General features: G+C 65.7%; 1 protein-coding gene across 2 annotated transcripts; it reads left to right on the top strand.

Moving 5' to 3' along the window:
• Positions 1 to 1520: 1520 nt before the first annotated feature.
• On the top strand, positions 1521 to 14795 carry EVA1B (eva-1 homolog B). Of its 2 annotated transcripts, none has more exons than XM_053267747.1 (3): positions 1521 to 1638; positions 11454 to 11546; positions 12312 to 14795. In XM_053267747.1, the coding sequence occupies exons 2-3, from the start codon at positions 11480 to 11482 to the stop codon at positions 12740 to 12742; spliced, it is 498 nt and encodes a 165-aa protein (XP_053123722.1). In that variant the 5' UTR covers positions 1521 to 1638; positions 11454 to 11479; the 3' UTR covers positions 12743 to 14795. The 2 variants fall into 2 exon arrangements, with proteins under 2 accessions (XP_053123722.1, XP_053123721.1); XM_053267746.1 differs by lacking the exon at positions 1521 to 1638 and adding an exon at positions 4989 to 5315.
• Positions 14796 to 15430: the final 635 nt, after the last annotated feature.

The raw sequence follows: 15430 nt of genomic DNA, 5'->3' as shown, positions 1-15430 counted from the left end.
TCAATCTCTCTGTGTGTGGGTGCCACGGGGTGTGTCGCACTGGAGCATGCCAAAGGGGCAGGGTTTCACCTGTGGAGGGTGGATCTAGCAGGGAGGGCTGACCCTTGGAAGCCAGAGGGGTGCATGAGCACAGCAGGCCAGAGTGGGCCGTCCGCGGCGGCGGCGGCTGCTGCTGCTCTGCCCCACAGCCTGCGACGCTGCAGCCACCGGCCTGGAAGGGGTCGGGGCTTCTTGGTGCACAGCCCTGCGTGGGTATCCCCTTGAAGGGGACGGGGGAGAGGGGTTAGCAAGCGCGGTGCTGCAGCCGAGGGAAATGGCCTTCGCTGTTGAGCGCCTTTGGCGTCTCTGCGTCTCCAGCAGCAGCAGCAGCAAGAAGTGTGCAACCAGGCCTCGTGCCACTGGAGGGGGGGGGGCTGCTTTGTGGGGGGGGGGGACCCTGTGCCCAGCTGCTCCGGGCAGGAAGGCCGAAGGCCGGCGGGTGGTTGCAGCACCGGAGCCAATCCCGCCTCCTGCACTCACTGAGCTGTGCAGTGGCCGGGAGGGGTCCGGAGGGGACGCGAATTCCCCTGGCAGCGACCTAGGCTCCGATTCGCCTCCCCCGCTCGCGCCCAGAGCGGGAGTGAAACGACAGGAGGAGACGCAGCCCGCCCCGCCCCGCCCGCGCCCGGCTCGCCTTTCCTCCAGTGGGCTCTGTCTGATCCTCGCCCCCGCCACAGCCCTGGGAGGGAGGCTAGCTGGCCTAGGGTGGGTGGCTGGTGCTTCCGGACCCGGAGGGAGCCGGTTGGGGGGGGGGCACAAGGGGGCGCCTGGAGGCTGGAGCTGGGTCCGAAGCCCAGAGAGAAGCTGCTGCCTGCTGGCCCGCCTCCGGCCAAGGGGGCTCGCTGCAGTTGCCCCGGGCGGCCTTGGACTGGCCAAGCCTCGGAGGCCTTCCGCAAAGCGCCGCTTCTCCTGTTCGGAGGGCCTCCTGCTGGCTGGCGAGCGCCGGCAGCTGCTTGTCCGCGCCCCCTTGCAGGAGGGGAGCCTCCCTGGCCGGCAGCCAGGCTGAGTGAGGCGCGCGCCTCCGCGCCGAGCTGAGATGGGGGGCGAGCGGGGGTCCCCAAGGAAGGGTCCGTGCAGACGGGGGGCGGCAGGCTGCGTGCCCCAGTGAGGGCGGAGGGCCTCGTTGAAGTCAGCGGGCCGTCTCAAACCCGCGTCTCTTCGCGCCGGGTCTCGTTCACACACGCGCGCACCCCTGCCTTGCTCCGAAAGGCTGCTCTTCCAGACGCCTCCCCCCCCCGCCCCACTGTGAATGCGTCCCCCCCGACGGAGGAACGTTAAACGGTTGCAGAGGCAGTAAGACCACCACCCCTTATTGCAACGTGGGGGCGGGGGGTGTACTTGGCCGGGGTGACTTTGGCGGAGGGTGGCGAGTCGTGTGCCCGCCCTTAGAAATAGAAAGGAGGAAACCGCCTCGGCCCCCGCACTGCCCCAGTCTCGCTGGGTGGGGGGGGGGGGCGCGGGGGGAGCTCTCTGACCCGCCAGCCCCCTGGAAAGCATTTCCTGTTGCTCAGCCACGTTAATGGGACCCACCAGCAGGCCCATCTCGGCTCCTCCACCCTAGCAAAGGCCCTGCCGCGGCTCAGCCCCACCGCCAGTCAGGTGAGTCGCATGTCACCGGGGCGGGGGTGCTGCTTGGCTCGCCAGTCTCCTCTCCCCGCCCCCCCCCGGGGAACCGGACAGCCAGCCCGCGGGCGCTGGAGGGCGGGGGCCGACGCTCTGGGCCGTTTTCCACCCAGCAGAGTCTCGCCGCCGCGGCAGAAGAATCCCAGCCGGCCCCCTGATCTCTTGTGGGGGTCGCCTGGAGGCGGGGGGCAGCCCCCGCCCTCCCCCCACGACGCACACGCAGCACCCCCCCCCCTCCTGGCTTCGGGGTCTCCGAGCCTCTCGGCCCCCCCATCCCGGGCAGCTTTTTACAGGCCTGGCAAGAGGCGTTTGTCCGCCCGAGCCTGTTCAAGGGAATCGCGGTTTTCAAGTGCTCCCGTGTCTGTCTGAACTCGTGTTCTGCTGCTGCTGCTGCTGCTGCTGCTGCTGCTGCTCTTGTAAACCGCCCAGAGACGCGCGTTTGGGTTGGCGGCACGTTTGCCTAGCGGCCTCCCGGGGAGAGGGAGGCCTGGCCCTGGCCCCTCTTCAGAGCGAAGGTCCTGCCCTGCCCTGCCCGGGCTCAGCCCTCGCCGTCATCCGTCCTCGCCCCACGAAGGGCTCCGCTGCGCGGTGGGCTGCAGTGACGCCGGCGCGGGGCGGGGAACCTCCTCCTCGGACCTCGCGAAGGGGCGGCAGGTTCAAGCTGCGGCGGCTCCTCGCTCTGCCCACCCACAGGAGGAGGGGAAGCCCCGCCGCCGCCGCGGCCCAAGCTGGCCCTCCGTGCGGGCTCCGTCGCGCTCTGGGCGGCTGACCTTTGGCCCCGCAAGCGGCAGGGAGGGCTGGACGGACGAGGGCGGTCTGGAGCTGCTGGCCGGGCCCGCAGGCAAGCAGGCCGGTTGCGATGCACGCCACGCCGGCGGCGGGCGCAGCGGGACTGTGTGGACCCGACGTCCCTGGCAGGACACGGAGCTGAAGCCGCCCGCCTTCCTCCGAGGAGCTGCTGCGGCCAGGAAAGCGCGGCGGGGCGGGGGCCTCCTCAGCCCTGCCGGAGCGGCGGCGGCCGCCGGGTGGGGGCGGGACCGCCCTGCGGACACCCGCCGCAGATGCCATTTTGCACACAGCAGCGCACACACAAAGCCCGCCGCTCCAGCTCCTTTGCACAGGCGCAGCGGCAGGAGTGCCTGGCTGGGAAGTTGGCCATCCTCCGCCGCCCTCCCCCCGGTCCCTGGGCTTGCTTTAATCATTAGCCCGAGTGGTGAGCCCCCCAGCAGGCACGAGGAGTTGTGTGCAGAGGTTAGGCGAGAAGGGGGGGGCTCAACTGGCAAGAGGCGGGGGGGCGGCTTTCAGGCTGGGCGGCTCACGTGCTGCTGCTGCTGCTGAGCCCCGGCCAGGATGGTGGACCCCTCCAGGGCCGGCCAGGCTCCTCCTGGAAAGAAAGCCCTCCGGCCTGGCTGGCCTCCTACTCCGTGATCCCGCCCCCCGCCCCGTAAAGCTGAGCTGCCCCGCCCGGTGTGGGGCGGGGGGCGCTTCCCGAGACGGGGGGGCGCTTCCCCGCGCCAGCTGGCCGTTGTTGCTGGAGGAGCCGCCGGGCTCGTCCGGATCCTCTGCTGACGTGCCCCATTTCTAGTATGTATGTCTCTCTCCATCCTTTCATCCACTCCGACATCGCTGGCCGCGAACCAGGACCGGCTGCCCGGCCTCCGCTCCCGCCTTTGGCTGGCACAGCGGAGGGGCCCGCGCCGAGAGGGAGGCCGCCCGCCCGCCCGCGCGGGCTCCGGATCCTTTCCGGCCTCGGGGACCGTCTTGGCCAGAGGCGGCTTGGCTTCTCCATGGCAGCAGCCGGGGTGTCCAGCTCCCCCCTCGGCCAGGAAGGCCACTGGGTGGGCAGCCTTGGGCCGCCAGCCACTTGCTCTCAGCCTGGCCTACCCCACAGGGGTGTTGGGATGAAATGGCGGCGGGGGGGGCAGGAGGGAGAATCTTGTATGCTGCCAGGAGCTTCTCGGAGGAAGGGGGGGCTGGTGGTTGTTTTTTGTTTTGGTTTTAATGTATTTAAACGTATTTTTATGCCGCCCCAAACTCACGTCTCCATAAGCAGTGGCTCTGGCCTGCCCCGAAAGGGGAGGGGCTGTGGTTACTTAGTGGGGAGGGGGACCCTCTCTGCGTATGTTCAGAGGCAATCTGAATTTCTTCCAGATTAGCCCTGGCCCAAGTGGAAGTCATCACAGACCCGGGCATGCGACGGGTTGTTCCAAGGGGCCTGGGTCTGGCGCCTATTGCTGAGGAGGGGGCTCCGCTTGCTGCCTGCAACTCCCAGGCCCAGGCCACTCCAGATTCACCCCCCCCCCACCCGCGGAGGTGGGCAGGCCCCAGGCCCGAGCGCCTTCCTCTCGCTGGGTGACACTCAAAGGACACAGGCAGCGCGCCCCGCCGGTGCACTGGAACCCCCCATCCCAACCTGGCCACCGACGGTGAGATGGGATTGGCGGAGAGAAGAAGGGGGCAGCCCTGGGGGGGGCTGAGTGCCCGAAGGCACGTGACGCCCACGGTGGCGCGGGAGGGGTCGTAGCGGGTTTCCACCAGGGCGTCCCCCTGCTGCTGCTGCTGAAGTGAGCCGCCGACTGGAGGCGGCCTGGCTTTCTGGGAAGATAAGCACGGCCCTTGGGGGCGCGGGTGGGTGTGGAACTAGCGAGAGTGTGGGAGCCGGAGAGGCCGCCGCGCTTGGCTTTCGCGCCTCCTGGGTCCAGCAGCGTGTCAGGTGGCTGCTCCTTCCCCGGGGGGCGGGCTGCTGCTGCTGCTGCTGCTGGCGGTGGGGCAGCGCTCGCCAGAGTGCAGCCTCGTCGTCGGTTCTCAATGCCAGGATCAAGAGGAGCGCCTCTGAGCACGCACAGAGTACTTTGCCTCTTCCCCGAGTCGTTGCGGCTCCCACTTAGTCGGCGCTGGGGAGCAAAGCTTCTGGCTCGCCCGGGGGGGTGTGGGGAGGGGGCCTGGCCCCTCTCCTCCTCGCGCTGGAGTGTGGCCAAGCGAAGGCGTGTGGCCAAGTGAGTGTGGCCAAGTGAGGCGCCGGGCCAGCGAAGGAGCGCTTTCTCTCGCGGCAAACAGGGCGCCCAGCCCAAGTCTGAGGGGCTGCTGTCTGTGGCCTGCGGGCCTCCCGCCGGCGGCCCCTGCCTTGAGCAAACACCAGCACTGGCCCGGACCGAGGGCGCGCCTTTCCCGGGATGGTTCTTCAGCTCATGGCCCCCGGCCCGGCCCAGCCCTCCGTTGGGGCGGGGGCTCGCTGCCGCCTCGGGGGTCCCGGCTGGGCTGGAGCAGCAGCGGCGGCGGCGGCCTCTCCCTCCCCCCAGCCCAGCGCAGGGGCTCGCTCGCGCGCGCGCGCTCTCCGGCCGGGCCAGGCTTCCTGCTCCAGCCAGGGGAGGGGCGGAGGATTCGGCGTCCAAGGGGAGCCCGGCTGCTGCTCCTCCCGACGACAGTTATTTACTGTTGCGCTCCCAGCTGCACGGACGGAAGTGAGCGGCAGTTTCCACTCGCAGCAGCAGCTCCAGCTCCAGCTCCAGCTCCAGCTCGGTCCAGCCTGGCGGCCTGCTTGGGGTGGGCGTCGACTCGAGGGCCGCCTTGGGCTGCTCTCGTCTCTCCGGAGCCTCGGGAATCGGGATGGGCAGAGGCGAGCCGCGGCAGCCGCGGTCTTGAAGCTGCTCCTGGTAAGCCCCCGTCAGTGAGTCGTCGGTGCTGCCCTCAGCAAGCGGAGCAGCCTCAGTCTGCGGCCCACCTTGGCCGGGCCGGGCTGCGATGGGGCTCCCGGCGGCGGGTTCCCGGAAGGCGGAGCGCCTCTGTCCGCACGCGGGCTCTGCTCAGCCGGGCCCTCCTTCCCCGCCCTCTGCCTGCGGCTCACTTGGCCAGCCTCGCCGCCGCAGCCGCGGAGTCTGGCCTCAACTTCCTCTCTCGGGGCGGGGGCTCCGTTCCTCAGAAGAGACTGCGGGACGGGGTGCGAGCTGTGATGGCCGGCACCCTCGAGAGCCCGTCTCTGGGGCGGTGGGGAGAGGCCTCCGCAGGGGCGCAGGAGCCCTTCTTGGGCGTAGAGTCTCGGGCTGGATCTGGGCATAGAAGCCCGGGCGGCGCAAGGTCTCCACCCTGCAGATGCTGGCCTACAACTGCCGTCACCCCGGACTGTTGGCCGCTGTGTCAGCCCGGGAGCGGTGCCAACTGTCGCCCTGCTGCGCCCGCTGGAGAGTCAAAGCCCTGCAGCGAGGAGGAGATCTCGGCAAGAGCCTTCTGAACCTGAGGGAGGCTGGAATCAGGGAAGGGCCTGGCCCGGCCCCTGCTTCTCCACTGCAGAGCACTATGGAAAGCCCCGTGTTAGGGCTGCGTCTCTCTCCCAGCTCCCTGTATCCAGCCTTGGCTGAAAACATCTGTGGGGGAAATGCAGAAAACTCCTCAACCTTGCAGCTGACTTCCTCTCTCTCTCTCTCTCTCTCTCTCTCTCTCTCTTAGTGCTTTTGCTGTTCTATGGAGCCCACAAACAAAACCCTCCCTTGAAACCTGCACACACGCTCACCTCCTCAACCCCAAGCCAAGGATGTTTGTTGTGCTCCTTGAAGGCCTGGCTGTTTGCGGGAGATGGGGCGGGGAGCCCTGGAGGAGGCGACCCTTCCCCTGGGCCTGTGGCCACTTGCAGCTCAGCCCTGTCCGTCCCCCCCCCCCGAAGCAAAGGGGGCCCTTGGCCAACTCCACTGTCCCTACAGCCCTGGCTTCTAGGCAGAGGGCCACCCCCTGAGTCCCAGTTGCAGCAGGGGAGCAAGAGCAGGAGGGAGGACAGGCCCCTTTCAGCTCCTGCCTGGAGGCTTCCTGTGGCACCTGCTGGGGGGGCCACGGTGTGACGCGGGAGGCTGGACTGGATGGGCCTCCTTGAGGGGCCTGATCCAGCAGCAAGGCTGTTCTGATGGCTTCCCTGGAGCAACAGGCCCAGCAGCGGATGGCAGGCCAGTGCTGCAATGCCGGCCCTCCAGCCAGGCCCCAGGGATCTCCTGCCAGGCCGGGTGTCCCCAGGTGCTCCTCCTGCATGGCTGAACCACGCCGGCTGCCAGTTCCCAGCCCCAGGTGGGTTTGCAGGTGTCAGTGGGGAGGCGAGCGAGGCCTGGATTTGCTGGGGCATCCACAGTGACTAGTGGCTCCCTCCCCCCCTTTGCAGTTCCTTGCCCCCTTCTTTACTTGTTTCCTCCTCCACCCGGGCATTTGGCAGAATCTTCTGGAATGTGGGGGGAGTGTTTGGGAGGAACCATTTCCCCTAAAGGATCCTTGTTGATCCCCCCCACACACTGTTTGGTTTTAAAAGGGGGGGGCAAAATGTCCCTTCTTTTTTGTTCTGAATTCACAATTGCTTTAAAAAACAATTAAATTGAAATCATTGTTTGAGGAGGGAAAAAAACCCAGAACAGGCCATCCAGGAGGTTTTCTGATCTATGATGCCTCCCATACTCCAGTCAACATTATGTTTGGGGTCATGAATGCACATTTTATGTGCATAAAAGAAAGGAAAGGAAAGGAAATCAAAAAAATGTTTGTTTGTTTTTGCTGGCTCCTTTGTTTCCGGGATTGCCAATATTTCTGCCAGTGGTCACCACACTCCCAGGTACTTTGCCCTCCCTCTTCTGCTGGCCGTGTGAGGGGCTTGGGGGCCCCTCTTGTCTTTGAATGCCCTGCAGAGGCCAGTGAGCCCCTAACCCCCGCTGAGCTCTGCATCCCACCCCCATCGGAGCTGCTGCAAGGGGGGCAGGCAGGACAAGGGGCCTCCTTCTCAGTCGCGGTGCTTGGCCTTGGGGTTGTACAGCTGCACACACACACACACCACATTCCTTTAGAAGGAATGTAGAGATGGGCTCTTTCAAAGGAATGTTTAAGGTCTGGCTTTCGGCTGCTGTGGGGTTTTTTTGCTTTGGTAGAGGTCTCGGTTGCTCTGTTTTCATGATGGATGCTTTTGATCAGCAGCGGCTTGTCATAATGAGTGGGGGGCTGGGAGCAAAGGAGGCAGTTTGGGTGGCTCCTCTCCTCTCTCTCCTGCCCCACCCAAGAGCTGCGCTGCCTGCAGGCTGGTCCGCTAACAGCACAGCCTTACCTGATGAATGGCCCGCCTGCAGAGCGCCTGGCTCTTGGGTGGGGCAGGAGAGAGAGGAGCCAGCTGAGCTGCCTCCTTCAGAGACCCCTCCTCCTGCCCATTAGGGCGCGCTGCTGCAGCTTGTAGGGGATGTGACTCCCTTGCTCATCAGTGGACTGTAGGGTGGTTTATTTTGTCCTGTTTTGTTTGTGAGCTTGGAGTTCCTCATGTGACTGGAAAGCGGCAGCATAAATGAGTCAGGACATTCCCTCCTCTTGGAGCTGGAGAGGGCACTCTGGTGGGGCAGCCCCACCAGCAGCAGCAAGGGAGTGATGGGCGATTCCACTCGCACACCCCTCTGCAGCGATGGAGACTCTCTCGGGGCTGCGCACTTCGCAGGCAGCCTGTAAGTGCTTTGCCTGTCCACTGGAGGTGGCAGGTGCCCCCCTCTGCCAGTGGACTGGCCTGGTGCTGCTCAGTTGCTTCTCATCCACAGGTTGCCAAGGCTCTGGGGAGTCCTGCACTCGGGTTCTGGGAGAAGAGAGCTGGCCTTGCGGCAGCAAGTGGGACTGGTCCCCTTAGCGAAGCAGGGTCTGCCCTGGTTGCCTATGAATGGGAGACTCGATGTGTGAGCACTGGAAGATCTTCCCCTCAGGGGATGGAGCTGCTCTGAGAAGAGCATCAAGGTTCCAAGTTCCCTCCCTGGCAGCAGCATCCCCAAGAGAGGGCTGAGAGAGATTCCTGCTGCCTGCCACCTTGGAGAAGCCGCTGCCAGTCTGTGCAGACAATACTGAGCGAGATGGACCAGGGGTCTGACCCAGTAGATGGCAGCTTCCTATGTTCTTATGTTCTGTGTGCAGATGTAGGCGGCCCTCGCTGGAGCATCTCCTCCCCAGACCTTTCTCAAGGGGCCACCAAGTCCAGCCCCTGAAAGTGGGTCCCAGAGGAGGGCTCGCCCGGCCTGGCTGGGCCCCATATCCAGTCCCTTCAGCAGACCATCAGGCTCCACGAGCCGTGCCTATGGCGCTGCTGCAGCCTCTTGCCAAAGAAGAGGCCTCTTGGCCGCTGCCCGGAGGACAGAGGAGGAGGCAGTCCTGGGGAGCCCCAAGAGGCCGCTGAGGGAGGTCCCTTGTTATCCGGGCGACAGAGGGGTGGCTGCACGCGTCAAGCCCGCCCACCTTCCTGCTGATCCACGTGGGAACAAATGCCAGAAGAACCCGGGGAGGGGTCTTGAGACGGTGACGAGGGTCTGGGGAGGAATGTGGCGGACACAAGGGGCGGCCTTGTCTGTCTTCCCTGTTGAAGGCCAAGGCGCAGGGAGAGGAACCAGGCGCCTGGGAGGAGACCGCGTTGTCGAGAGAGGGCCAGGAAGGGGCCACAGCCTGTGCAGCCGGCACCAGGGGCTCCAGGCAAGAGATGGGGGGCCGGGCTCACAAACCTCATCGTGGGGGGGGGGGGCGTGTCTTAAACTCAACCTTGAGGAGGAAGCCCGGAATCAAAAGCCCGGAATCAAGAATCAAGGCATAGACCTGCGACAAGGCAGAAGCCTGGTGGAGGAAGCGCTCCGGAAGGCACAAGACACTAGAGGCCGGCCATGTGACCAGCCTCCTCTGTACACGAATGCCAAAGGCCTCTCGCTCTCTATGAATGCACAAAGTCTGGGGAAGAAACGGGGGGACTTGGCATCCCAGCCCAGGAAGGCCAATGTGACCGGAGAGGCACCACTGATCGTTCAGGATTGGAATCGAGCACTGGAAGGGCAGAACGTCTTCCAAAGGAATGGACTCCCCAGTGAGGAATGGGGAGTTGCTCAGGATACAGACGCCTGTCCAGAAAGCCAGGGATCTGAGGGTGGGAGCCCCGCTGGGCGGAATAAAGGCAAGGCCGTCGTCATGGCCCAGGGCAAGGAAGACGGTCAGAGAGGCAGGCGCTAGGAGAAGGGGGGCTCTGCGCTGTCCTGACACCTGCTGGAAGTCTGACTCTGCCCAGAGTGGGAGCTCCAGTCGGTTCGTGGCTTCCCTGGGCTTCCTTCCGTGGGCTTCCTTCCGTGGGCTCTGCTGCGCTGAAAGTGGCCTCATGGGAGCAATGCCAGCACTGAGCCCGCTGCGGTGAAGAAGAGCTCCCGACTCCTGGAATGGAGCCTCCTCCGATGCCTCCTGAAAGGGTACTGAGGCAAGGAGCTGGTCGCTCCTCGGCTGGGCAGCAGCCGCCTCTCGGGGGAAGGAAGCGGCACTTCTCATCTCCGGGCGGCTTGGCAAGCCCTGCTGAGTTTCTCAAGGAGGCTGATGAAGTGGCGCAGCAGGCACACCTTGGGCAGTGCCAGGAAGCTGCCTCCACCGAGTCTCAACACGGGCTGGCAGCAGTGGCTCTCTCAGGGGCCTTTCCCAGCCCTCCCCGGAGTGAGGCCGGGCCCTTCTGCCTGCCCGGCAGGTGCTCTGCCACGGAGCCAGAGTGGCAGACAGAGACGGGTCTCCGTCCAGGCCCCGATGCCCACCCCAAGGCCTGCTCAGCTGCAGCAAGGAGGCTGCACCGCCTGCCCGTGGGGGTCCTCCGGGGCTCTGCTGGGTGGGAGCTTCACGGAGCTTGGCAGTGAAAGGGAAAGGCCCCCCGTCTCTAGGCTCAGAGGCACAATGGCCCGACAGACTCTGCATGAGCGGTGGGCCTGCCCTTTTGCCAGGTTTGGCTGAGTTCTTAGGTCTGCCGCTTGTCTCCTTGACTTTTGGTGATGGGAGGAGGGCCCTGTGTTTCCTGTCAGGAGCTGGAGAACTGAGGCTTGGATTAAGTGACTTGCCCAAGGCTTGGGGAGGAGTCAGGGACTGAGGGGGCGATGCCTCTGATGGGGCACTCTTGAGTCTTCCCAAAGACCCCTCCATTGGCTCTGCTCTGGGGGGGCTGAGCTTTGGCCAAGGCCGCCATGCCATAAATAGCCACCGCCTGGCAAGCAGTGCTGGCGCTAGGCGGGGTGGAGGAAGTGGAAACATCTGCTCTCCAGACAGCAAAGAAGCCTCTTCCTTCCCACCGCTGAGGATGCCTCTTTCCCTGTCAGGGGCAGGAAGTGCTTGCGAGGAGCTTGGAGCTGGGGGGGGGGGAGAGGGGAAAGCTTGCTCTGCGTGGGGTCGGGCAGGATGAGGCCGAGTCTTGGCTTGGAGCCAGACCCCTGGGCCGGGAGGCTCCAAGGGGCAGAGTCTGCCTCTCTCTCCACGCACCCGGAAGCAGCCTTGGAAGTCCGCTGCAGGCTGGGGACGAGGCCTCCTCCTCACGGCCAGCCTCCCGCCCTCAGTGGCTCCCTCTGCTTGCTGCCACCGCCAGGCTGTGTCTCCCCTCTGAGAATCCCAGGACAGGCCCTTTAATTCCAGGGGAAGTGGTCCTGTGGGGCGGGGTGGGGGCAGCAGTGGGGCTTCGGGCCCCAGCCCCTCTCGCTTGGACACGTGCTGCCCACCCCGCTCCCTTAGCCCTTGGCCAGTGTCCTGGGCTCTGCTAGCATGGGGTCCCATCCCCACCTCCGGGAGGATGGGGGTGCAGGATGGCCAAGGGGGCCCTTGACGTCTCCCTGCCGGCCGTCTGGTGCTCTCTTCTCAGGGTTTACTGTGGCTGGGCGGGGGGGGGGGGGGCTGAAGGACGCTGCTGGGGCCCCTGGTTCCGGCTTCGCCTTCTGCGGAAGAGGAGGAGGAGGTTAGGGGCCCTGCTGCCGCCACCACCACCAGGGCCAAAGCAGCCTTTCCCCAGGATGGCTCCCCTCTGTCTCCAGGTGCTTCTGCCGCCAAGAGCGTCGCCATGGAGTCGCACGACCGAGAGATGGAGTTCCTGAGCAACAGCATGGCAGCCTTTGCACACATCCGAGGTGGGTGCCAGCCCCAGGGGGCCGGGGCAGACGTGGGCCGGGCTGGGCCGGCTGCTGAGGGTGTGAGAAGGCGGCCCATTGTCCCCACTGCTGGGGGCCCAAGGAAGCCCCCCTCCCACCCTTGTTCTCGGAGGCGATCGTGCCAAATCCCTGTTTGCCCCCATTTGGGCACCCAGAGCCTGCCAGCTGGAGCCCCCCCCTTCCTGCTGCTCCACAGGGACAGAAGAGCCGTCCCGCGGGATCAGGCCCCTTGAGCCCAACGCCTGTTCCCCACAGTGGCCCACCAGGTCAGGCCTCTGGGGACCCTCCAGGGAGAGTTGAGACGGGCCTCCCAGGGCGGGAGGGAGGAGCTTTGCCAGGGACCGTCCGTCTGGGAGCCAAACGGAGCCCACGTGGCCCAGAGAGGCCCGGGCTCCCCTTTGCCCCACTGCCTCTGCCTCTCCGCTCTGCCGCTAGAAATGCTGCTGCTGCCCCACATCCTGTAGTCCCCCCATCAGAGCAGATGCTGGCGGGGAGCGGGGAGGGCCCCAGTGGGGGCCCCGGAAGAGCTGGGGTCACAGACCTGTCCTCCTGAGCCATCTCTGGGGGTGGGCGGGGGGGGGGGAGAGAAAGAGGTGGCCATGACCCAAGAGGTGGGGAGGCGGCCTGGCAGTGGCTGAGCAGGGCTCTAGCCTCGCCTCTGGCCTAGTCGTGGGCTGCGGGGCGGGGGGGGGGTCTCCTCCTGCTCCCAGCGTGCCCTGAGTGACCGGCTCCCTCCTTGCCTAGATCACCCCGAGAGCTTTGGCCTCTACTTCGTGCTGGGCGTCTGCTTTGGCCTGGTGCTGACCCTCTGCCTGCTGGTCATCCACATTTCGTGGCAGCCCCAGGCCATCCCCCCCAGGCCCCGCCCCAGCCTGCACCACCTCAGTGAGGAGGAGGAGGAGGAGGAGGAGGAGGAAGAAGAGGAGGAGGAGGAGGAGGAGGAGACCCTGGACCCCGGAGCCTCTGAGCCCGCCGCAGTGCCCCTGACAGAGCTGCCGCTGGAGCCCCACAGCATGCCCGGCGGGGCCCTCGCGGTCAACGTCTTTGCCTCGGCGGAGGAACTGGAGCGTGCCCAGCGGCTGGAGGAGCGGGAGCGGATCCTCCGGGAGATCTGGCGCAACGGGCAGCCGGACCTCCTGGGCACTGGGACCCTGGGCAGAGTCCACTACTACTGAGCGGCCCGCCTGCTCAGCCGGGCCCCCTTGCTTTGGACAAGGACGGGGGGGCGGGGGCCAGCCAAGGAGGCTCCCCAGGGCCGGGGCCTCTCCTCCTGCTGGCCGCCCGCTGCCCCTTCCTGCCTGATGACGCCAGCGCCCCGGGAGGGGGGCCCCTCCGCGGCAGGCCCCACTGCCAAGCTCGTACATGCCCACGGCCTGCAAGAGATGCTCCCCGGGGGGGGGCATCGCTGCATGTGGCACCCCCAGGCAGGGCTGGGAGAGGCTGCTGCCGGTCCGTGTAGACTCCGCCCAAGGCAGCTTCCTAGGCTCTGCGCTGCTCCGGCACCCTGGGAGCCAGGCCAGCAAGGAAGGCCGGCTGGCAGCAGGCGCCCGGCGCTGAAGTGCTGCCTCTTTCTCCCTGCCGGTGGGTGGCGCCTGCGCACACACACACCCCACGGCCCCCCCCGGAGGCGCATGGCCAGCAGAAGGAGCCCCTGGGCCGTCTCTCCTGCTGCCCGAGGCTCCGCTTCTCCCTCCCCTCCTCAGGGTGGAGAAGCTGCAGGGCTGGGGGCTGCTCTTCCATGCCGGGTGGGCGCCCCAGGCAGCCCCCTACCCCAGACCAGCCAGAGGGGGGGCTCACCCCTCACATGGGGGGCAGTCTTGACCACTGGGCACTGCTGCTGCTGCTGGAAGTGGCCCCTTGTGCTGGCCAGGGCCAGGGGCCAGGCAGAGGGGCCCCATGGGCAGAGGGCATCACCCCCCCCCCAGGTGGCCAAGCGGCAGCTTGTCTGTTCTGGAGCTGGGTTTGGGCCGGGTCCCTTCCGAGGCTCGCCTTCCGCGACCCATTGGCCGGACCTCTGTGTCTCCTTCCGCTGGGCTGGAGTCCGTCGACTTCCCGTCTCCCAAGGTGTGCAGCAAGTGAGCGGATGCATGGAGGCCCCAGATGGGGCGGTGGGGGGCAGAGAGAGGCTGTTGGGCTCACGGGGGGGGGTGAGGTCTTTGCCTTTCCCTCCTCTGTGTCTCTCCCCCCCCCCCGCCCCGCAAGGAGAAGGTTTGGCAAGTCCCAGAGACCTGAGGCCGGCCACCTCCTCACCAGGTCCTGGGAATCCCTCCCTGCTCCAGCTGGGGGGTTCTTGCTCAGTCCTCCCGCCTGTGGGAAAGGCCAGCCTTCCCACGCTCCTCCTGGCTGGCTCTTGGGAGGACAGGCTGCACCAGCCGCCCGGCAGGGGAGAGTTTGGCTGGGGGGGGGGGCTGGTTGGGGGAAGAGTTTCCCCCTTTGTGGCCATGAGTCTCAGTAGAACTCGAGGAAGCCTGTGGGTCATTGTGCTTGGGGACGGGGGGGGGGGGGGCGCAAGGGCCGGCCCCTGCCGCTCCCTCTCCCTCCTCAGCCTCAGTTCGGCCTGCTAAAAATAGCCCACCCTCTCCTCCTACCTTCGCCTGTAATTGGAGCCAGATGTTTGCCAGATGTTTTTCCTGCAGGCCAAGGGGGCCGCCAGAAGGGCTGCCTGGAATGCGAGGGGGAGGGCGGAGGCAGCCTCAGTTTGCAGAGGAGGGGAATCAGGCTGACTCCAGTGCTTTAGAAATGTGGCAGCGGCCGCCACTGGGGTCAGGCCTGCCTGCCTGCCTTTGAGCCACCCCGCCTGTCTCTTGGGAATCCCTTCCCCCTGCAGAGACCCCCTTCGGAGCCCTGCCTCCCCACCCCACCCCCTTCTGCAAGGGTTGGGCTGCCTTGGCGACATCTGGGCTCAGCAGACTTGGGGGGCAGCGGCCAGAGCCCTTTCCATGCGGAGGCCTTGGCCCACTCCCCAACAAGCCTCCCTGAAGAGCAGGCAGGTCTCCGGCTCAAGCACCCAGAAGAAGAAGAAGAAGGGGCCAAGGCGGCCCGCCCTGCCCCACAGCCTCTGCCCAGGCACAGCAGCAGCAGCAGAGGGGGGGTGGGGAGGCGTCCTTGTGGCCCACGCCTGGGAGCAGGTCAGCCAGGCCCTTCCTCGGGCTCTTCCAGGCAGCGGGGCCGAGGAGGACGAGGCGGTGTCATTTTGAACACTCTCTGTGAATAAATGGTCTTTTCAAACTCCTTTTGTTCTAATTTGGAGGGAAATAAACCAGTTTCTTCCTAGATCCAGCTGCTGGCACCTGGGATGTTGCCCTCCTGCCTCCTGTGGGTTTCTCAGTTTTATTATCCTAATTTGTGCACAGCCACCTAATGGTGCAGCGGGGAAAATGACTTGACAAGCAAGCCAGAGGTTGCCAGTTCGAGCTGGTATGTTTCCCAGCCCCTGGTGGCGCAGTGGTAAAAAACTGCCGCCCTGTAACCAGAAGGTTACAAGTTTGATCCTGACCAGGGGCTCAAGGTTGACTCAGCCTTCCATCCTTCCGAGGTCGGTAAAATGAGTACCCAGAATGTTGGGGGGCAATATGCTAAAATCATTGTAAACCGCTTAGAGAGCTCCGGCTATAGAGCGGTAGATAAATGTAAGTGCTATTGCTATATAGGGCAGCAGCACTATAAGAAGATGCTGAAAGGCATCATCTCATACTCTGTGGGAGGCGGCAGTGGTCAACCCCTCCCGTATTCTGCCCAAGAGAACCACAGGGCTCTGTGGGTGCCAGGAGTTGACACTGACTTGATGGCACCCTTTACCGAATTTGTGCACAAGTTTGGACTGGCCACTGTCTTGCAAGAGTCTCCATGCCAGGGTGTCCAGG

Source organism: Hemicordylus capensis, chromosome 7 (assembly GCF_027244095.1).
Source record: "Hemicordylus capensis ecotype Gifberg chromosome 7, rHemCap1.1.pri, whole genome shotgun sequence".
Classification (NCBI taxonomy): Eukaryota; Metazoa; Chordata; class Lepidosauria; order Squamata; family Cordylidae; genus Hemicordylus; species Hemicordylus capensis.
Note: the sequence above shows the minus strand (reverse complement) of the source record. Positions and strands in the feature narration are given on the sequence as shown.

Bases quoted from the DNA above. Each gene is read 5' to 3' on its own strand.
- EVA1B (XM_053267747.1), top strand. From the start codon at position 11,480: ATGGAGTCGCACGACCGAGAGATGGAGTTCCTGAGCAACAGCATGGCA. The intron at 11,547-12,311 runs GTGGGTGCCAGC...CTCCTTGCCTAG, and splicing joins AGCCTTTGCACACATCCGAG to ATCACCCCGAGAGCTTTGGC.